The following is a 24,091-nucleotide window of genomic DNA, read 5'->3' on the forward strand; positions in this document are numbered from 1 at the left end:
ATAGACAACCACAAATTACACCCAAACTCACGAAAGAAATGTAACTGTCCGCCTAGCGGTAAGCGATAAGCCTACCCATAACATCTGCTCTCCTAGTTCATATGAATCAGTCCATCAGTAAAAGAGTTCGTCCAGGGAAGTACTGCCACCTTCCCTATTTCTACCGTCAAGCGGTAATGTGAGAATTACAGTACTGGTGAAATTACAGGTACATGGGACTTGTCAACTGGTGTCTCAGTGTGACGGGCGCAGGGGCAGTGCCCCTTAAATCTTTGCGGTTTAAAGCTCTCGAGTGTCACAACAAATTGCTATGGGCAGGCGTGTCATTTACCATCAGGCGCAGGACTTCTTCGTCCCGTCACTTGGTATCTTACAAACAATAGAAATACAAATTCCTTCGACCCGAGTGGACTAGAACCAGCGACTGTTGCCTCAACGTGGCCTAGCGTTATTAGTACTTTCGGTAAATTTTTGACGCCATTACAAAAGGACTTTTATGAATGAATTTACCTTAATAGTGCGGTCCCCAGACGCACTGACAATATATTTCTCATCGAAGTCGACAACGTTGACAGCAGCTCTGTGTCCGACTAAAACGCGTCGCAGCATTATCTCTGTTGTTGACGTCATGTCCCATACAGCTATCGAGCGGTCCTGCAATCAGAATTTTGGTTCTTTTTAACCGACGACTTCAGAAAAAGAGGAGTTTTTTTTGTATGTATGTAACTTTTTTGTGAACCGATTTTGTTGGTTTTGATGCTTCTTTTTTGTTGGAAAAAGGGTACCTCGATATTAGTCCCATTTAAATTTGTAGAAAATATTCCACCTGTAAGAGTAGCAAACTAGGGGATAAATCTGGTTTCGCGCACTTTCCGGTAACCTATTCCAATAAAACTTGGCAAATAGACGTAATTCCGCGAACTTTTGAGGTAGATTTTTTTTAATCAACTTGTTCGTGAACGAATCAATCATTCTGCCTCTGTCATTTCCTTTTTTTCACAAGACATTTGTAAAACCCCTGTTAAAATCCGGGCGGGTTGATTGGGTTTTAACCCACTGCCCAACTCTGTCCCACACAAATTTGATTCAAAGGGTATTTCATAGCATTTAAGTTTATTTGGAAAGAGCAATCCTTAGAGGTTCTTGTTCGTTCTTCTCAGGGAGGTCGGCACAGCGAACGAGCAGTAGCTTAAAAATAACGTTTTTAAGTGTTAATTTATTTTACCTATGGAAGAAATGATTCTTTTGCTTTGATACCGAGTCGTCTGCCGCCTTCGGCTGAATACTTCGTCTTGACGAAGGCGACGCACCCAGTCGCCAATACCCTCGTCAGACGACTCATTATTTACATCAGTGGCCGTAACGTGGCAGAATATGTGTGATAAACCTCCCCGTGACAATATTTAATTCAGTTGATAAATCTAAGTTCGCTTATTTGGTAATAAACTATTGTTATACATTTTGAAGAACAAGAACAACGATATGAAATTGCGTATATAGCTTATCTTTCTCGTTTAATCATCGTCGCGAAAACCATGAAACAAAAAATGTCTTTTCATTCCGTTAGTCGCGCTCTTTTTACGTTGATAAAATTGAGCGCATTTTAAAACGAAATCAGCGATGACTTGGCAGCCATGTTTGGTAATGTGTTAATCTTTTGCAGTGATTGGTCGCCGGCTGCGTTGGCATAAAAATGTGACGTCGCGGTGCCTGTGATATGCCATAAAAATGTGACATCGTGATATACATGTTCGCTATTGTGATAAAATTTTAAAATACCAGTTTATCACTCGAATTTGACAGCAAGATGTGGATATAATAGCTTTATCGAGGCGGCATACTACGGGGGCTTGTAGCTTGCCTTGCTTAACCTGTATTTTCAAGAAAATTAGCAAATTAATTACTCAGGGCCGAAGGGTCTTACCTTGCTGCAAGTGACCATCATGCCGTTGCAGAATCGCAGATGCAATACTGCCTCACAGTGATGTATAAGCGTATTGAGCATTGTACCAGTGTTCACGTCCCATACGCGAACCGTGCTGTCTGAGGACCCGCTTATGATTGCGCGTTCGTCGTATTGCAGACAGAGGACAGAGCCTGTGTGACCTTGTAGCTCCTGTTGAATGGAATTTAAGTGTAAGGTAACTTTAAGCTACAGCACCAGTGTCATTCGTTCTTTTGTTTGAATTAGCTGCCGTTGTACATTTTGTAGAATCTCCATCGTTTAATCATCGCCGCGAAAATTGTAATCCTTTTGATCTAAAACGACGCAACAAAAAAAGACGGGGTTTTGTAGTTACAGTTTTTATAGGTGTACCAGAATCTGATGGCACTTAGACAAACTTAAATGTGTAGTGGGCAATCAATACAGTATATTTTAATTCATATATTTTTGCTGGTGAAATTACAGGCCTGGGAATTGTCAACTTATGTCTCAGGGTGACGGGCGCAGTGGCAGTGCCCCTCACATCTTTTACAATTTGAAGCTCTAAGTGGCACTGCAATTGTTAACAGGCGTGTAGCTTACCATCAGGCGCACGACTTGTTCGTCCCGTCACCTGATGTTAAGATAAAATGCTTCTACATGCTCGTACATGCTTTAAGAACTGTATGAATTTGTGTAAGAAAATTAAGTTCTGACACCTTTTAAAATTAAACAAAAATATGTCAATTACATAGTGGGCAACAGATATATTTACGTTTGCAGTTTGAAGTAATTCGCATTTAAGCCATTTATCTTTTTTTCACCGATCATTCTCTATACACTGTAGTCTTGCCGACTAGTACCAACAAAAATTACATACCACATCATTAAATTTAAAGCAATATGAAAAAGCTAAAACGTTGAATTTAAATTGCAATGTCATCGCAGTACTGTCTAATTTTGCTTGCTTCGCTGTCAGTCGAACAAACGAAGACTAAAGCGTGAATGACGCTCTGTATACGATTTTAACGCCCTATAAGTTCGGACACTTTTTAGCGCGGACCCGACGTCCATATAATTGTAAGTCAATGTACCACATACATTGATTTGGCTTCATTAATATTTCAAAGATCAGGTTTATTTACCGCTACTAACCGGCAAGATTTGAGACCCGCTTCCAAATCGTGAAATGTGACTTTGATGCATCTAATTCGCCGCTGATTTTGCTACAAACATTATTACAGTGTTTTTTGGTTGAGATTGAAGCGGATTCTCGGTAATTCTAATTATTGCTACAAAATCGTTATTTTAAAGAGAAAAAAATTTAGCAGACAGCCATTTGACACAAGTAATATTTAATTTTTCCTTCGTTCCGCATGCAACAGGCGAAGGTCAGAGACCATGCTGCCTAGTCATTAGTTTCTCTTTTTCTTCAGTACAAAATGTTACGATTTACGTCTTTAATGTAAGATCTTTTGGTTTAAGTCTTCAGAATTTCAGTAAGAGCCGTGTAAAGTCTTCAGTTTAAAATATGAATTATCCAGGACACGAAAAAGTCTCAATAATGTAAACGTCAAATCCATAATCATTTGTCTTCTTCTTCTTTTAAATATTATGGCCCCATCGAAATAATCGATGATTACGCCAATGTCAAGTTGAGGAACGCACGCGTTTTTACTCAAAAATTGACCGGTGAATTTGGTCAGAATTCAGTGAGAGAAGAATCTACAACGATAGAGAGCCTACAAATATAATGTAATATTTTGAATTGACATTTGACTTTTCTAATATTTAAAGCCATGAGATTCTGATAAACCTACACATAAATTAAATTTGTAGTTTATGTATTATTACGTTTTGGGTTTCTTAATTGTTTGTTAACTGTTCAAGCTGTTGGCTCTATAGTCAATGCTCAATAATTATATTATAATGAATGAAAAACGACGGTAGCTTTAAAACGCTTTCAAAATGTGCAAAAGCCATACATAAAGCCTTTAATGAAATAATTGTAGAGAAAAGCCATCTCGGTCTATTTTATATGTTATAATTGTCTAAGAACTCGTTCTTCTTATCCACTCAACATTACATTAACGTATTTCTAATTGCTCTCTTACTGTCATGTATTGAACTGTATTAAAAATATTCTCCAAAACTTTTTCCAATAATGAATATAAGAACTTGTTTCTTTTTATCTCGTTTGTCGCGCTCAATTTTCACTTTGATACAAACGTGAACCATTGTCGGTCGCTTAACATCAGTTGATCATCAGATTCCATTTTACGTTAAAAATATGCACAAGCGTCTTCAATTCATCTCATGTCTAACATAAAATTACCGTACAGAACTGTCTAAGAGTCGTATTCTAGAACTCTACTCAATGCTTAAGTCAGGATTGCACTGGAAACACAAGCACTGGAAATACGACCCTAACGGCAGAGACTTGAGTATGATTTCGAGTGCTTTAAATCATACTCAAATCCTGACTTGAGCATTGAGTAGAGTTCTAGAATACGACCCTAAATGTTTTAAAATCAGCTGTGATCTTGCGGCCATCTTTAACACTGCGATATACTGTCGCAGCCACTAGTCGCGACGTGACAAAAATATCAAGTCACGGTGCTCGCCATGTTCGCTATTGTGATAAAATTCCAAAATGGCGGTTTTGACAGCTAAATTTTATCGCGACGATATGCTACGTGTGCAGGATTGTGCAATGGAATGCAACATATACAACTATTTGCTGGATTAACTTTTAAACACTCATGGCCAGCAGTGAAGTTTATTACAGTGTACTTACCTTAACGCACTGCAAAGTTTTCCTGTCCCATATCTTGATTGTGTTATCCCTCAGACCTGATACGATCTTGTTATCGTCGTACTGTAAGCAGTACACGCCTTTCGAATTTTCCGAGCGACAATTTATCCTCTGCAAAGAAATAAAAAAAGGAAAGATATAATAAATTATTGTTATGGCACCATTGACTTACAAATAAATGGACGACGGGTCTAATACAAAAACCACGAAAAAAATGTCCCAAGTCAACCTATTTAAACGTAGTGACATGTAAAGTAATATGCAAAAGCTAAAACGTTAGATTTAAATTGTAATGTCATCGCAGTACTGTCTAATTTTGCTTGCTTCGCTGTCAGTCGAACAAACGAAGACTAAAGCGTGAATGACGCTCTGTATACGATTTTAACGCCCTATAAGTTCGGACACTTATTAGCGCGGACCCGACGTCCATATAATTGTAAGTCAATGTATGGCACATAATAAAGTTTTACATTAATTCAAATGTAAGTAATATAGTCGGTGTTCAGTTTTTCACGACTGTTTTAAAATATTTACGTCCCCTTTTAAATTCAATTTTAAAATGAAAAATTTAGTTTTAATTTCAAAATTTTTAAATTAAAAAGAAACAAAATAGGTAAACATTTTAAAACAAATATTTTAAAACGGTCGTTGAAACTTAAAACATACTCTTGAAAAATTTTTCGAAATGGAGCTTCCTAGTCTTGCTAGGTTATTAGTTTTATAAACCGCCTTTAAAAAAAGGAGGAAGTTCTCAATTCGACCGTCTTTTTTATGTGTCCGTCAAGCGATTACTCTGACATATGTAAACCGATTTCGATTATGCTTTTTTTGTTAATAAGGAACTTCACAAGGGGGAAATTATTCTACCTCCAAGAGTGGCAAATTAGGGATGAATCAGATTTATTGTATTTCGCCCACTTTCCGTAAACCAATATCAATAAAACTTGGCAAATAGATGTAACAAACATAATCGGTTTATTTTTCAAAAACGTTTTAATTATTTGTATTTTGTAAGGTTGTTATATGTAAAAATAATTCACTTCTATCATGATCAGCCACCAAGTATCACGTATTTTCAATAAATTTCGAGAAATTAAAGTAAAAAAAATCACGTTTTACAGAAGAATTCTCATCAGTATTAGTACAGTAGTCAAACTGTCTCCGTGGCCGAACGGTTACCATGCCGGACTGCCACGCAGAGGTCCCAGGTTCGATTCCCGGGCCGAGAGAAATAGTTGTATGGCCTACAATTATTTCTCTCGTGAGTTTGGGTGTAATTTGTGGTTGTCTATGTGTGTGTCCATGGCACCCGCGACACAGGGTTTCCCTAGTGCGGGGCTATGTTGAGTGTGTGCGTTATTTATTTATTTATTTATTTAGTACGATCTTGCTCTATACCATAGTTTCCCAAAGTGGTGCCTATACCGCTCAGGCGCTGAACAGTTTTATCAAGCCTAAGTGGACGCTCAGCGTAAAAGTTTGGGAACCTATGCTCTATACAAATGGATAAATAATAAAATACGCACTTGACCTGAGCCTCTACCATGACATTACAAAAATATTAAAATTATATTTTTTTACAAAATATTGTTTCTTCTTGTGACCGCTAGAGGCGCTGTATAATTTGCCATACAAAATTGTGAAGTAATTTACGCGGTGGCTAGCGACAACTGTCACAATAATCTCGTGGTAGAGCCACAGAAGTTTTAAAAAAGAATTATATATTATATGTGGCCAGTGGTTATTAAGAACGTTATTATCACAATCCAACCATTTTGAAGTGATCCTTCCTATATTCTTTTTGAAATATGTCCAGGGATATAGTCTCCCAAAGTTACAAAAGTTTATCGCTTCTATCCTTCATATGATGTACCCATGAGCTAATGGCATGCACCCCTTCAAGTTTTGAATAACAAAAATATGATAAAACACAGTTGTTATTTAGAACTTTCTTGAAAACACGTATTAAAGTCAGTTGTTTTTATCTTTTTTTTAATCCTACCAAGTGACAGGATAGAACATGTTGTGCACATGGGGTTAACGACACAGTTACTGAGCCACTAGTAGGTTTAAATCACAAAGATCCCATCACCCTGATACTTTCACATAGGAGGAGTACTGAGACATTTCAAATTGTTACGTTGCATGAATACTATTTTTAAATAATTCAATACAAGTTACAAAAAGAAATAGTAAATTTGTTACATCGAGTATATAACCAGAAATAGAGACGAAATGTCATTTACTAATTTGTTTGAACACTATTCTGCGAAATCATCACTGTGACAACTGCGCTCCGATTGGCCAGCCCGAATTCGAAACAATTGACGGGTGTCGTCAATTATTTCACTTCAAATAGACCACTTTATCTTGAGCTTTGCTATAATGGACGAAAATTGCAAAACTACTTTAATATTTAATTATACCGATGAAATGTGATTAAGTTTGTTTTGTAATTAGATGATACCACCGAATGGGAACAGCCCCCATTGTTGGAGATATTATCTCTTTTTATTACAATAAATACAGAATGTTTTTGGAATATACGGAGACGTACACACAGGTCAGTTGTTGGCGCTGTACTATTTCAGTTCTAATTAGTGATTTCAGCGTAAACGAGAGTTGATATTTAACAGTGATATAAGACCCATTTGCCTGATGAGTTAAGAGGGATAGATGACCCTTATTTCGTCTCTAATTCTGGTTATATATTCGATAATTTGTTATAATATATAAAAAACAAACATTATTTGTTTCAATTGTAATTTTAAGCAAGAATTGCAGTATATAAAGTAGATACGAAACTGAAATGATAAAGATAAAAAATAAATTACCCAACTACCTGAGTCGTAAAACGGAATATTTCTCTATAGAGATTTAAACCAAAGGATCGATAAATCTGTAGTCTGTATATCTCAGGTTAATACGTGTGCATACCTTTTGAATGCGGGTTGTTTTCTTTTGTATCTTTGGGTGATGTTTTTGGAGTCATTGCTCAAATTTCGTTTCGTCGCTGCAGATTTTACGCTTTTTTATTAACTTTTTGTTTGATTTTTGATTGTTTATTTTAGTAACCTAATATAATAACATAATAATTGAATCCTTTTTATTTTCTTTATTATTTGTTCTTAAACTATAGTCCCTAAATCGATTCTCTTCATTTTTTTATAATAATAATAATAAATAAGTGAAATGAACTTATTCTTTTGCGCAAAATCAGAGTCAGAGATGTGCGAGTGCGGCCTAGAGTAAGGCAACTTTTACACATTTTTTTTTAAAACTTAACTCCCCAAAATTCAGCCCACTAAGATAAATAACCTCTTAACTTTAATTATTTCACCCCATATTTCAACCTTATGTAAATTCATCCAGAGAAGAATGTATACTTATAAATTTGTGTTACATATTTGTGACGCCTTTTTTTTAGATTCTCACCTAATTATTTCCGCGGACCAACCCGTCAACACCGGTGATTGTCTCAATAGAACTCAATGGTTTTCCTTTTCTTTTTTCTTTCAACCGTGACATTCGCAAAATCATCATTTCCCTTTCGGCGGTTTAGGACCACAATGAGAAATGACATCTTCATATAACCACTTCTACAAATGACTACGTCTTGAAATTACCATTTCTTTAATTGCTACTTCTACAAAATAACACTTCTTGAAATGGCTACTTCTTGCATTGACCAGTTTTACAAGTCACTATTTTTGACTTCGGATTAGGAACATTACCACAAGTTTAATGATGGACCTTTAAGTATGTATATACATTAGACTCCGTCCATCACAACTGGATTTCGCAACCATTTGACAAAACGGGCAAATAAAACATTTCAAACATTTCATTTTCATTTTTAGTTTAGATAAATGTCTAGGCATGGCGGGTCCTAAATTGGAGAAAGGACCTAAAAATAGTAAAAAAAACAACAATTTATAATCAAAAATAAAATGGTAGTTTCAAGAAATGGTCATTTCAAGAAGTGGTCAATTCAGGAAATGGTCAATTTGAGAAGTGGTCCTTTTCAATTGTGGTCATTTCTCATTGTGGCCCTAAACCGCCGAAAGGTTGGACACTAATAGATGGTGTGGGTAAAACGCACTAGCAAAAATGTGCACGGCAAGTAATGATATCGAACATCGGTCAAAGGCCTATATTATATCCTCGAGACGGACCAAGACAATTCATTCCCGCAATCAGGCTTACCTGTAAATTATGCCGTCCCATACGCCAGTTGTCTTCAATAGAGCGAATGTCCTGAATGATCTTGGGATAAAGTTGTCTGTAGAAGGAATGAGACGGATGCTGGCAGCCAGGTTTTGGCTTGAACAGATACTGGATCCTGGTGAAAACATAACAGTATTAGCACAATACACAGGTTGGTATGACAGTCGGTTCTGAACTAATATAAACCACGGCTAACTTAGTCAAGAAATATTATACAAAAAGAAACATACTATACTCTAGCCAAAACGTAGTAGAATAATAATAATAATAACGCACACACTCAACATAGCCCCGCACTAGGGAAACCCTGTGTCGCGGGTGCCATAGACAACCACAAATTACACCCAAACTCACGAGAGATATAAATGTAGGCCATACAACTATTTCTCTCAAATTATTTTATTACAAAATTATCGTCCAGGGATATACTGCCACCTTACCTATTTCTGCCGCCAAGCAGTAACGTTAGCATTACCGCGTTCCGGTTTGGAAGGATAAGGGTGCTGGTGAAATTACAGGCACATGGGACTTGTTGACTTATGTCTCAAGAGTGATGGGCGCAGTGCCAGTGCACCTCAGATCTTTGCGATTTAAAACTCTGAGTGGCGCTGCAACTGTTATGAACAGGCGTGTAGCTTACCATCAGGCAAGCGACTTGTTCGTCACGTCACTTGATGTTATAAAACGTACGATATTCAGGGTTTTCACCTAAGACATCTTTACAGATACCACAATTTTCATATTTTCTCACGGTATTCAATAATACTAATCCCGATATCATGTCTGCTTCGATATTTTTTTATTCGTAGTATGTCTGTAATGAATTTTGTTCAATAAAAGCATTGAGTATATAACCAGAAACAGAGGCGAAATTTCATTTAATTTGTCTGAAAACTATTCTGCCAAATCATTACGGTGACAACTGCGCTCCGATTGGCCAGCCCGAATTCGAAACAATTGACGGGTGTCGTCATTTGTTTCACTTCAAATCTCCCAATTTAACTTGAACTTTGCTATAATTACCGATGAAATGTGATTCCGTTTGTTTTGTAATTAGATGTTTTGCTGTTTCTCCCACATCACCGAATGGAACAGCCCCCAATTGTTAGAGATATTATCATTATTACAATAAATACAAAGATTTTTGGAATATACGGAGATGTACACACAGGTCAGTTGTTGGCCTGTCTTTATTTCAGTGCAAACGAGAGTTGATATTTACGTGGTATAAGGCTCATTTAACTGATGAGTTGCCAGGGATGGATAGCCCTTATTTCGTCTCTATTTCTGGTTATATGCTCGATGAATAAAAGTAGCAAATTAAATAGATTTGATTTGTAAAAATTAACAGTAATTAATTATTCATAAAACTGGGTCATTCCTAATGATTTTTTTATTTGAAGGGAGAGATTGCAAACATTTCTAGTTCCAATCCCGTTCTTCGTCCGACATTAGTGCGAAACGGTTACTGTCAAATAAGTAATACTCGACTACTGTTGGGTAATTTTCCGAAAAGTTTCCAATAGTGGAAATTTTATGGGAAAAACATAGTTTTAAAGGCTCATATTATGTTCTACGTTCAGAAATATGTTTTGATGTTTTATTTAGCGTGAATTATAAAATGAACTTGTATAGCGAAAATAAAATAAAGAAAATTTAAAATGATTTCATAGCAGCGACTAAAATCCCTTTTTATTCGCTCCATCGTTTTCGTTCAGTAACTTCAACTTTCGACAGGTGTCAACGTCAAACGTGGAAAATTAAAAGAAATTTTTTTTTTTGAAAAATACGGTTTTTTTCAAGACGGAAATTTTCCACGACGCATCACTATACTAGACCAAATCAAAAAACAGTGTCAATTATGAAGCTTCACTCGCATCATGCGTCTTTTAAATCATACAGGTACTTTTAGCTAGCCAAGTATTACTTCTACAAAATCTAATTACTTAATTACCTATTTAAATTCATGCAGTGACAAAAAATGTTCTTCACACCTGCCACCATTGGTTGCCTGGCAACGTTTTGTTATTAAACATCCTATATCGTATTTGGCTGGAGTATAGTTTGTTTATTGTAACATAAATTATAAAATGAACTTGAAAATGAACACTGCTATGGACCCGAGTCGATCACGTACTGTACGGTTTCAGAAGAGCTTTCTCCCACGTACAATTTGGTTGTGGAATGAACTCCCTGTCGGCGTTTCCCTGCAAGAATATGCAGCATGGAGTCCTTCAAAAGGGGTTTGAGAAGGATTCTTAAAGGATTGGCAACGCGCTCGTGACGCCCCTGATGTTGCAGGCGTTCATAGGCGACGGAGACCGCTTTCCATAAGGCGGGCCGCATGCTTGTTTGCTGCCTACATAATATAAAAAAAAAACTAACCACCCTCTCCGCTCAGCAAGTCCTCGCCAGAGCGAGTCTGTTCTGACTTTTCTCTCGACGAGTTTCTTCCATAGCATGCCTTCTGAAATAACACGCTGCCATTCGCGGCAGACTAATTCGGCCGCACATAGCGACTTTGCGTCGAGGTACGATAGGATATTCTCTGCTACGTGGTCGAGACCTTTTTCTGTAATAAAAAATAGTTTAACTTTACCTTTTACATTTTTGTGATTGCTTATATTTGATTATTTAGGTCCAATATCCTTCAATACGTCCCTAGCAGGGGAACTCCTTTATGATCTGTCCACACAGAGCGGGCTTTAGCAGGATTGCACGTAGTATTTATTTGCAACTCTTGAATGTTATTTTATTAAGTTTCTGTATGAATTAGATCGAAATTTCTTTAAAGTTGCTTCCTTAACGCGAATAAATGCAGAATCGAATCGTCTAGATCATAATTTAGACAAAAGTCTCATCTCACTAATTATTTCGTCAAGTACAAAAAATGAAAATAAAGAGGAGGATAATGCTGTGGACATGTTATATGACATTATTATTGAAAAATTTAGTCAGTTGTAAAGGATTAGCATCTGTGAATAGAAAAAAATATTATTATTAGGCAGTTAAATCATGTAACAAAATGCGTCTAATTACTACAAATTTTGAAGTGATTTTTGTGGGTCACCTATCACAAACTCGAATTTTTTTCCAAAATAACGTTTGTTCGAGTTTTCATTACACCGAAAACCGAATTATAACAAAACCGTTGTTCTTTCAGGATATTTTGAATGTTTATCGCAAAGACACGATTAGGTTCGGTTAAGTTAGGTTTAAAAGAAAAAACATTTTCCTCTCAAAACGTAACGAAAGTAACGAGGTAACGAAAATTCGAGCAAACGTCATTTCTGGAAAATGTCATTTCGGACAACTGATAGGTAACCATTTTTGTGAGAACGATTCAGGAGCATACAATCCGAATCGTGGATCGATTAGGAGGCATGATCCATTACGATCCAAAAAATCGTGCACCCCTAATCTGTTTTACGAGCAATGTGCTCCGCACACTACCGCCTAAGTTTTGCAATTATTTGGGCTATGTCGGTTACTCGGTTCTGTTACTAGGCACACTTACTAGGAAGCATAGAAATAAAGTCCCTCTGCAGCATTGGCTTAAGATACGAGTTGATGTGGCCATGCTGGTAGTGGCACATGCGCGCCAACAGCTGCTCCACGAATTCCACCTGTATCGACAAAAACATCAAACTTAAATAGTTTCATTGAATATCATTAAATTCATTTTTTATCAGAGCAATTAAGGAGTACAATCAACCGTCTATTGACATAGATCTGTTCAATATTAGTGTAGGCTTGATTCGAGGAACGTTTACTAAGCAATGCTTTACTTAATATCTATCTCTCATTATTTTGTTTCCTGTCTTTAAGATGTGCGTGTTGTTGCTTGGGCTATATAGGGTTCAATATTTTTCCTCTTTTTTTCTTTTCCTTTTTTCCCGGCATTGGCAATTGTACCTGTTCTCAATGTGTAAATTAATATTATGTTGTTTACATTTCAATAATAATGTTTTAGTTTGTGTTGACTAAAAACTTAATAACAAATTTTTTTGTGGTACTTGTGGAGATTTGTTATTAGCTTTTTCACATGTTACTCAACATAGGAAATGAAACTATTTTACCGGGTTTAAATCGCGTATATTTGTTGAATTGAAAGAATTCTACTTCGTGTTGTTCGGGTCTTTGTATCTATAATAATAACAATGAGGAAGTTTCAAGAATAGGTTCTTTTTGTTTTCCCTTTATTTCGGAACGTATACAGGGAATTTGATTTGTTGGAAAAAGAAGTGAATGACAATGGTAACGCCACATGAAATCGAGACAAAGGTTAAAGTCGACGGCGACAGACGGTAGACAGATACGTCTGCTCTTGATCTGCCATCCCAACCCGTGACCATGGAGCGTGTAACCGTTCCGAAATATCGGGATAACAAAAAGAACTTTGGTAAGTAACCTGTAATTACTGATAACCGAGTATATAATCAGAAATAGAGACAAAATCTCATATGATTTGTTTGAAAACTATTATGCCAAATCACTTCGATGACAACAGCGCTCCGATTGGCCAGCCCGAATTCGTCAATTGTTTCACTGCAAATCTCCCAGTTTAACTTGAGCTTTGCTATAATTACCGATGAAATGTGATTCCGTTTTATTTTTTAATAAGATGTTTTGCTGTTTTTCCCACACCACCGAATGGAACAGCCCCCCATGGTTAGAGATATTATCTTTAATACAACAAATACAGAATATTTTTGGAATATACGGAGACGTACACACAGGTCAGTTGATGGTGCTGTATTATTTCAGCTTTCTTTCTCATATTTAAAAGTGATATAAGGCCCATTTGCCTGATGAGGTGCCAGGGATGGATGGCCCCTATTATGTCTCTATTTGTGGTTATATACATGATGTTACTGATAATCATTTAGTGAGTAACCACGAAAGCATTTCCTTATACCGAATTCCGAATACTATTTCATTAGCACTCAGGTTGCGTTCCCATTATGTCGGTAACGTTTTATTTATCGTTGGACGACTGTCGCGTCTAGCCTGTTCTCATATCACGACTATCTGACGTGACTGTGTCGTAGACGTTTATTTTATCGTTGAACGACTGTCGTGGCTAGCTGTTCCCACTAGATGGTGGCGACTACTTATCAGTTCACTTGTCGTTTGCACAACAGAATCGTTTGAAGTTGTGATTATCTGTCGTCACATTTTTATCGTGAAGTTTTATTAAATGTTGGACGACTGTCGTTCTAGCTATTCCCATTGTCACAACAGTCTGACGTCGTAACGACAAACAAGTCGTGAACGACGGTTAAACGCGTTGTACTATATGTGAACAACTTCATTTAACTATACATGCCACAACACTTTAAAGTGCACGACTGTCTGTCGTCACGACATAATGGTAACGCCCACAGCGAACGCTGAAAGAGGACGACTGAAACTCAGTGCCTGTCTCGCCCGAGATAAGACATATCGATTGTGAACTGGCAACCGGTACTATCTAAATTTAGACAACTTTACAGGATGAATAAAAAATCTTTTTTTTTTTCATCAATTATTTTTATTTAATAAACCGGATGCTATATAAATGACGCAAACAATTTTTTTCTCCATCTTGTAAAGTTGTCAAAATTGAGATAGCACCGATTGCCGGTTCACAGTCGATATTGCTGAGTCGTGTCCTTTCCTCTTTTGCGCCACTACACTTATTATTCAAAATTATTCAGGATCTTGATGTTTGAGTCCAAGTATTATATTTAAGTGTGCACGGTCACTCAATTTAACGAGTAAACGTTTTCCTTTCTCTCTTTCAAAGCCTTAAAACTAAAATCCGTTGCCCACCGTACCGAAGACGCAACGAAAAATCCGCAGGAATCAGTCGTCGATTTTACGAACATCTACCCACAGAACAAGTGTTACAAACGACTTAACGTTTAATATCCGACCAAAACTCCTTTTATTGGATAATGAATTCTACAATGTAGATGAGTATCTTTTAAAACAATTGTAATTTTGTTTTACTTGACTTCGTTGTATTTAGCAGTGGTATACTACTTAATTTTACATTCTTTGTAATTGTTTGCGTTAGTGACGATCATATTACCACTTGACATTGTATTTTTAATTGTAATATTGTGACATTGATAATATGAAATAAATTCTATTCTGTTCTTAAACTCTAAACGGAGATGGTTGGCGATTACGCCACCGACAAAAGCCTTAAATAAGAAAAGAAATATAACTAACCTGGTCAGTTTCATTCCATCTAGCGAAGTAGTTGAGACAGGCGTCTCTCTCAGCCGCATACGCTGCACTGCTTGGCGGCGGGCGTACACCCGTGTCCAGAGAGTTTAGAGATGTCACCTGAACAGAGCACATTTTGTTCTTAGCGTGAATCGTCTTTAGCGTTCATTATTCATTAATCGTTATTAGAGAAGAGTCTATGCTCTATTTTAATTAAAATCCCCTCTACTATAGTAGAAAGTTAGTTATAATCACACAGGGATCTCTACTGCTACTAATTTTTAGTAGCAGTACTGCTACTAATTTTTAGTAGCAGTAGAGAGAGTTCCCTGTGAAAGAGTTCGTCCAGTGAAGTGAACTGCCACCTTACCTATGTCATTTCAAGAATTACTGCGTTTCAGTTTTGAAGGGTAAGCGCCAAGTTACACGAAGAGAAAGTATACGCGCGGCGGCCGCGCGGCGACCGTCCAGGTACCACGCCTTCGTGTACATTAATCGCGAATCTCAATTCTATTTATTAGGCAACAACAATTAAATTCCTCTGAATAATACAACCGCGCGGTCGCCGCGTAGATCAAATTCAAGCCAGACTCGCCCGCGCGGCTGGGACGCTCATTTAAGTTAAAACGTAAAAGCTAAATGTATAGAGCGTATTTTGCCATGACAGTTAGGCTCAACTTACACTGGCAAAGAGTCGAAGCGTCGCGTCGCGTCCCGTTTTTCAACTACAACGCATGGCGACGCGCGAACGCGCACGTCGACCCTTGGATTCCATATTTGCATAACACAAATTGTAACTTAATAATGAGAAAGTAGAGATGAATATGCTATAGGCAAGATCATGACGCGTCGCGAAGCTTCGACTTTGCGCCAGTGTGAGTTGAGCCTTACACGCACGCGGTCGCGGCGGCAGCGCGGACGCCGCGCCGCTCGGCGACCGCGCGGATTGAGCGCGATGACATTGTGTCGTATAAATGCGCCCTAATGAAATCACACGCACATGAGACTTGTCAATTAGTAGATTTTTGGTGTTCATTACTGGAGTGTCCCTATCTACCCGAGAGGTAGGGTTTTCCGGAGAGACTACGGGCTCGACGGCAAGACCAGGATCTTTGTCCGCTTTGGCGTCTCTGGCGGACACGAACTTGGGTATGGACTCGCTGGGGTGTGGGGTTAGCTGCAGAGACTGACATGTTTGTCTGCCCCGGTTGATGTGGCCGGGGGTCTGTCTCGTAAGCAGCTAGCGCGTCTTAGTAGCGGTCTAGTTGAGGACCTGAAGCGAGGAGACGCGCACATGAGTTGCCCTTTAAGTTGGAAGCTATGTCCGGACATTGTCGCAGGACACTGCGACTGGCATCTCCGACAGAGCTAGTAGACGATAAGCTAGATATCCTCCAGTCCCTCCAGCCGCTTAGGTTGTTGGGAACTGGAAATAGGTCGTTTATCGGCGTCGGGAAGCGAGCGTGCCTTACAGCTCCGCCACCAATGAGGAGATTTGGTAGTGGACTCAAGAGTCGACGGTTTAGCGGTGGCACCCGCTAGTTGTGCAATGCGCAACGGGAAATGAGCGTGCCTACAGCTCCGGTACCTATCTGAAAAATAGGGAGGGTACTGTACGTGCACCCGTGACGACTCACCCGAGGCACTAGCCTCTCGAAGAACCGTATGAAGTCAAGTGACAGAGGTCTGTGACAACCCTGTATACTGGCAGATCTGGGGTCAGAACCAGAACTTGTAAGGTTCCTGTGCGCCCTTCCCTCCCTCCCTTCTCCATCTTCCATCTTCCATCCCTTCTCGTATACCCTAAGGGTCGGTAGGAAGGGTCACTATAATTAAAACTAATGCAGAATGATATGGGGCTGTTTTTTACTGGAGATTTAGAGAAATTCTTGTTGAGGTTATATGTGCTTTTTTTACGAATCATACTACAGTTATATTCTGTCTTGGAAGATTATATCTGTCAAGTAAACTAATCACTCTTGATATATATTACGTTTAAAAACAAAGTTATTTCAAATTTCGAGACACTTCCCCTAAAATGTCGATCATCGGTGCCATCACCCTAATAGCGCGGCTGCGGCGCCACAGTGGCGCCACTTCAACGCTTCTATAAACGTCTAATTTGTTGGCGCCGACGGACGGCAATGCAGAAGCTATTAATTAAATTTATCAATGCATATTCTATGCTAAAAGAATTGAAATAATGTACAATTTTAAATGCTCTGAGACGCATATTGATTGCGCCGCGATGCTCCGATCTTAAGAGTATTGCAATCTATAGCTTATTTCAATGGCCCTAGTATAAAATATACGATGACAAATTTAATGTCCTCTGCGTTCCCGTCCACCGGTGTGCGCTGGCCATTACGATTAATTTATAATTCAGCGGAACGGAATGGAAGGGAATTTTTGTTTCGATATTGTACATAGCATAATAAACATTACGGAAGATTTTGGCTCGTATCTAGTACGTACGTAACACAACTGACCATAAAGTTCATTATGCTATGTACACACAATATCGTTACAAAAAGTCGCTTCCATTCCGTTCCGCCGCAATATAAATTGAGCCTTACGCGCTTACGTCTAAGATCTTTTTAAAAGATATAAAAAGAATTTCACACGTCGTTCTGCTAGTATGCTAAGTATAAATGTAAATTTGGACAGAATCAACTTATTTGCGTAATTCTATTAAAAATTTCATGTTGTGACGTAAATAATTTATCGTTGTCTAAACAGAAACTAATACCTATAAAATATTCTTTATTGTACAGTCAAAAGCACATCAAGCTACACCTTGACAGATCTTGTTCCGTTGCACTGGAGGCGATTTTACCGTACAAAAAGTGAGCATAGAATAATGAGATAAGTATGGTAACTCTATACGAACGCAGCAGCGCGGCTTGTATGTGTGCACGCCCGCCGTACGCCGTGTCTGGACGCACACAGTCGCATATATCGCGGTGCACTCGCGTGACATCAAATATAAACGAGTTTATTGCCGTGTTTATGGTTGTTTAAATAAGAGTGCATCAAATTCAGAATTGTTCAGCATTACATTTTATTTAATCAAGATCCGCAATACTGGTTTTAAAAAATCAATATTCAAGTACCTACTTCATTTAACAAATGTTATTTCAATAAAGCTCGAGAATACTGTAATAAACACCTTGTTTGTTTTTCAAATTATGTTTACATCCAGTAGGTACAACTAAAATAATGTGACAACCCTACGCTGAAAACGAAGTATAGGCATTTAAGCGCCGAACAGGCGGGATTTGCCCTACTTGCTCTTATTATACTATGATCATACATCATACTTGTACTTCGTTTTTTATAGCATCAGATTAAACAGAACAAATTTTTGGATTTTACATCAGGCACCATAACTTGAATCATTTTGTATGCAAAACAATTTCATAAAAACCGTAAAACAAAATTGTCAAACATATTAACTACCTTGCAGTAATTATTTACATTTTTTTTTTACTTGTAACATCCACTAAATTATCTATCTTTACATAATTATAACCTATTTCAAAAACTTACAAAATAAATAAAGGGCCATTCCAAAGTGACGGGTGGGACATTTTGACTCCTTTTTTCTTGAACTTTATGTAATTCCTCCCTAACCACTGGTTAATTAGACATAAAATCTTATATAAATATCATGAAGCCAGATATGCAATTCAACTGCGACTATTTATTTACATAAATTTATGATAAATTTATTTATACTCAAAACTTTTAATTTTCTAAGTGTGACGGGTGGGACAATCACGACACCTGCCTGTTTTGAGTTGATGGCTTCATTGCCAAGATCAAGACAAATTATCAATATTTTGTTCAGCAAGTTTTTCATATGACATAATTTGAATGTTAATATACACTTAATTAATAACTTTGATAAATTTTAAGGAAATTAATATGTTAAGTTGTGACGGGTGTGCCATGGTTTTGTGACAGGTGAGACGAGTTACATTTGAATACACAGAATTACACTGTTTAATATGAGATCCATCATTAGTAAGCAAATATTTTATAATATTTGTCTTATTAAGACATTTTAGCATAAAAAAAAACAGAATTAAATAACTGATAAATAGTATATATAAGTAATAACAGTAATAACTGACAAATAGAGTAATCCTACTATTTTTCTTGAAGCACTATCAATGACGACACGAAATCAAAGTCACGCATGTAAAATGCGTTAATAAATTTGAAAAATCCTGCCGCATCCTTGAAGATTTTGTATCATATCAAAATATATCGAATTTTAGAAGTTTTACTCGAATATATAGTTAAAACTAGTGGAGACAAACTTTTTATGAATTTCCTGATACTAAAAATCATCAGGAAAAATGTTGTCACTTTTTAATTGTCTTTTTTATGTGTTATGTCTTAATTATGAGAAGAATTATAAAAAATTTGCTTGCAAATGATCGATCTAAATATAAACAGTGTATTTTTTTTAATACTATGTATTCAAATGTAACTTGTCCCACTTGGCACAAAATGGTGTCCCAGTCGTCATAATTTAGCACATTAATGTTAAACTCCGAAATTAAAGAAACTGTTACACCTAGTAAACATCGTAAAAATTCGAATTCATGAAAATACAAACATTTATTCGAAGTAAAAACGTTTTGAAGTGTGTTCCACCCATCGCTGTGACGGGTGGGACACACTTCCAAATCTTAATATGTACATTCCTATTTACGTGCACAATGCCCAACCAAGCCAAAATAATGACCCTTAGCATAATTCTTACTTTTACAATAGTAAATGCCAATAGATTGCATATTTATTGGTTAAAATAAAAATATACATATATGTTTCAGTGTGACGGGTGGGACTTGAAATTAGTATTTATTGAAACTTTAGTAACTCCTCACCATATATACTTCCATGCAATCACTTATCACTGTTTTAAAATTCATAAATTGTATTTTCTTCGACAGTAATAACTTTTGTAGAAAGACTCACAAATAATCGCGAAAATTGTTGTTAACTTTATAAGAGAAAATGCTTCACTAGACGACAGCACTATGGCTGCGTTCAAGAAGACAAGAAATACAATAATTGTACAATATTCGAAAAATCTCATTTAATTCTAATGATTTGATTTATAGGGCGTATTCTAGTCATATAATTAAAACCAAAATGTGTAATTTGTTTTTTTGAACCGCGGTCATTGACTTACAAATAAATGGACGTCGGGTCTAATACAAAAAGCACGAAAAAAATGTCCCAAGTCAACCTATTTAAACGTAGTGACATGTAAAGGAATATGAAAAAGCTAAAACGTTGAATTTAAATTGTAATACGCAGTACTGTCTAATTTTGCTTGCTTCGCTGTCAGTCGAACAAAGGAAGACTAAAGCGTGAATGACGCTCTGTATACGATTTTAACGCCCTATAAGTTCGGACACTTTTTAGCGCGGACCCGACGTCCATATTATGGTAAGTCAATGACCGCAGTGTCATTTTCGCTGGAATGACCTTAAATTTAAAAGAAACAGGTTATGAAAATGAAAGTTTTTATGAAATACTATTTAAATATTACACGTTTTCAGTTTTTCTAATTACAAAACAAAAAAAGTTTACTTTAAAAAAAATTACAGATGTGGTTAGTGAGAACACAAATATTATGTTTATTAGAAATGGAAACTATTTTGTGCGTACCGCGTATTACTTGATTTTTTTTTCAAAGAAAAACACCGTTCAAGTGCCTACAGATTCGAGATTGACACGTGTGATCAAACAACGAATAAATTTGTAAGCAACAGACGATCAACATCGTATTTTTAAGCAATTTCAAAAAAGGAGGCCTGACATTCTTATTTCAACTGTATTTTTTTTGTATGTATTTGTGATTACTTTTTTGTGACCCGATTTTGATGATTATTTTTTTTGTTGGAAAGAGGGTACCTTGGTCCCATTTAAAAATGAAAAAAAAAGGACATTCCACAAACTAGATTGCAAAGTAGGGGACGAATGCGGTATCGCGCACTTTCCGATAGCCGATTTCAATAAAACTTGACAAATAGATGTAATTCCACAAAGTTCGAGGTCAGTTTTTTTTAAATAAAAACGTTACAATTATTTGTCGATCAACATGTGTGATGAAGCAAAAAATCGAGCAAATCTGTACGCACCTTTTTAGATCCGAAAATAAGTTATTTGAACTCAATACATGTTTTCTGATATAACGAGGAAAGTCACCTGATGTTTTAGGACAGGAAAACTTTAACATTAAATGTTGTGTCCTCAATATGAATATGATTATTGACTAGATTTCTGTTTATTCTAAACAACTGCACAAAAAGAATATCAAACCAATCATTGCTAAAGATTTGGAAAATGACACGTTTTTTTCAAGATGAAGGTAAAATGAGATTGGCAGTGTTTTTTTTATTGTAAAATTTTAATTTTTTTTGTGTTTCTTTCATTTGCTATGAGTTTAGTGAGTGAGTGAGTGAGTCTAGTGGTATAGTGACCGATTTCATCGCTCGCTGTCCGTAACCGAGACAAAACGTATTTCCGCTTAAAGCGTTTTTTCTAACACAACACTACACTGAAAACTTAGTCATTCTTTTTTTTTTTTTTTTTATACCTGACAGGCAAATGACTCCACTCCACCTGATGTTAAGTGGAAAGTGGTATCCAAACGCGAAGGAACCTAGTGCAGCGATGGAATCCTCACTGCACTAGCCGCCTCCACCCTGCCTGCCTACAATATGCCTCTTCACGCCTCGTTTGAAGGACCCCATATCATAAGAGGGAGGGAAGACATGTGCCGGAAGGGAGTTCCATTTGTCAACCGTGCGGCAGAGAAAGGAGCCACCGAACCTTTTAGTACGCGATGGAATGCGGCAGGTAGTGAAACGGTGACTACGAAGGCCAGCACGCGTGCTTCTGAGCAGGAACGGGGAAGGGGGGATGAGGTTGAACAGCTCCTCAGAGCACTCACCATGGTACATGCGGTAAAAGGCGCTAAGCGATGCAAATAAAAGATGCATTCACAGAAGTGGTGGGAAAGAAAAATATCTCAGTACTTCTTGGAAAAGAACTGTCTATTTGGTAGCAGTAGAGCTCCCTGTGAAAGAGTTCGTCTAGGTTAGTACTGCCACCTTACCTGTTTCTGCCGCCAAGCACTAATGTGAGCATTACTGCGTTCCGGTTTGGAAGGATTAGGATGCTGATGAAATCACAGGCATATGGGACTTATGTCTCAGGGTGAATGGGCGCAGTGACAGTGCCCCAAAAATAGGAGTTACACAAATAGTGTACTGCTGTGTCTACCGCTCGCATAGTGGACATCAGGAAACGACCAAGCTGTTCCAATGTCTGAGCGAGACGTCTGATGAGGCTCAACTCAGGTACCCAGCGGCGCAACTAGTCATTTTGGGGGACTTTAATGCTCACCATCACGAATGGTGGTTTCCATACCAGATGACCGATCACGCTGGGAGAGAGACGCGTAATCTTGCGTTAACGCTAAGCCTTTCTCAGCTCATCAGTGGCGCCACCAGGATCCCACTACGGCTAATTGCTTGGACCTTCTGTTAACGACTGATCCAGACCGCTACTCTGTGGTTGTGGAGGCCCCACTGGGTACTTCCGAACATTGTGGGAAAACTGCTGCTTGCTCCCCACCCGATCAGGGCCCTAGTGGTATGAGACGGGTGTGGCAATACAAGTTAGCAGATTGGGATGAAATGCGCCATTTCTTTGCGTCATACCCCTGCCAGACGTGCTTTACTTCAGGAGACTCGTCGAGCTGTGCTGATGCTGTAGTCGAGGTTTTGCGTTTGGGTATGGAGTATTACATACCATACTCTGATGTACCCAATGGACCCCAAGCTCGTCTATGGTTCAACGCTGATTGTAGTTGTGCTGAAGCACGTAAACAGTCCGCGTACCAAGCTTGGGCAGATCCTCGACTACGCAAAGCTCCGAGTAGTCAAAATTTTAAGAAAGCTTTTAATAAGGCCGCCAAGAAGTGCAAAAGTGCGCCTGAGTTGTCTCCTATTCTCAGACGCCTGAACCTCCTCTCATTTGAGACTGGTGTAGTTCCCAGGTCGTGGAAGCTTGCAAACGTGCAACCTGTGCCGAAAAAGGGAAGTAAAGCTGACCCTGTCAACTATAGACCTATCTCAGTCACTTCCATACTCTGCAAGACTATGGAACGCGTACTCAACAACCGGCTCCTGTCGTACCTTGAAGACAACGACCTCCTCAGTGATCACCAGTACGGATACCGACGAGGGCGATCTACTGGGGATCATCTTGTGTATGCCTGACACATATGGAGCGAGGCTATAGAAAAGCAAGACGAAGCACTTGCAGTGTCTTTGGACATTTCTAAAGCCTTTGACAGGGTCTGGCACGCAAGCCTTTTAAGTAAGCTTCCCTCTTATGGGCTTCCCACTGACCTTTGCAATTGGATCTCGGATTTCTTGAGTGAACGTTCGATTCGAGTGGTCTTAGAAGGCTACACTTCCATATATGGCGATAGATTCCTCAGGGTTCCATACTGTCTGCAACTCTCTTTCCGCTGCATTTCAATGATATGTTAATTTCAGGTACCTTTGTGTATGCTGATGACAGCACAGTTGTAGATAGGTACTTGACCAATGCAAAGGTCAGTGGAGGAAATCCTGTCTTGTCGAGAGTCCATGGTTAGCCGTTTGGATTTGACACTCCAGGTAGTCTCTGATTGAGGCGATGCCAATCTTGTCAAATTTAACACTACCAAAACTCAGGCGTGTCTATTCTCCACAAAACGGAGTCCCTTCGAGCTGACTCCGACTTTTAGTGATATATCCATACCAATAGCCTGCCTGCAATAGACTGCCTCCAGCTACTTGGAATGGACCTGTCGTCCAATTTTAATTTCGGCA

General features: G+C 38.0%; 1 protein-coding gene across 1 annotated transcript in view; it reads right to left on the bottom strand.

The window, feature by feature from the left end:
- LOC113229171 (F-box/WD repeat-containing protein 11) overlaps positions 1-24,091 on the bottom strand; it is a 32,414-nt gene that overhangs the window by 5,657 nt on the left and 2,666 nt on the right. The window contains exons 2-8 of the mRNA XM_026462688.1: positions 15,186-15,302; positions 12,484-12,592; positions 11,352-11,538; positions 8,946-9,081; positions 4,722-4,850; positions 1,925-2,116; positions 485-654 (exon numbers count right to left, since the gene is read on the bottom strand). Coding sequence (XP_026318473.1) covers positions 485-654; positions 1,925-2,116; positions 4,722-4,850; positions 8,946-9,081; positions 11,352-11,538; positions 12,484-12,592; positions 15,186-15,302 — 1,040 coding nt within the window. The remainder of the gene's footprint in view (positions 1-484; positions 655-1,924; positions 2,117-4,721; positions 4,851-8,945; positions 9,082-11,351; positions 11,539-12,483; positions 12,593-15,185; positions 15,303-24,091) is intronic.

The sequence above is a fragment of the Hyposmocoma kahamanoa genome, unplaced genomic scaffold (assembly GCF_003589595.1).
Source record: "Hyposmocoma kahamanoa isolate Upper Pololo Valley unplaced genomic scaffold, ASM358959v1 289, whole genome shotgun sequence".
NCBI lineage: Eukaryota > Metazoa > Arthropoda > Insecta > Lepidoptera > Cosmopterigidae > Hyposmocoma > Hyposmocoma kahamanoa.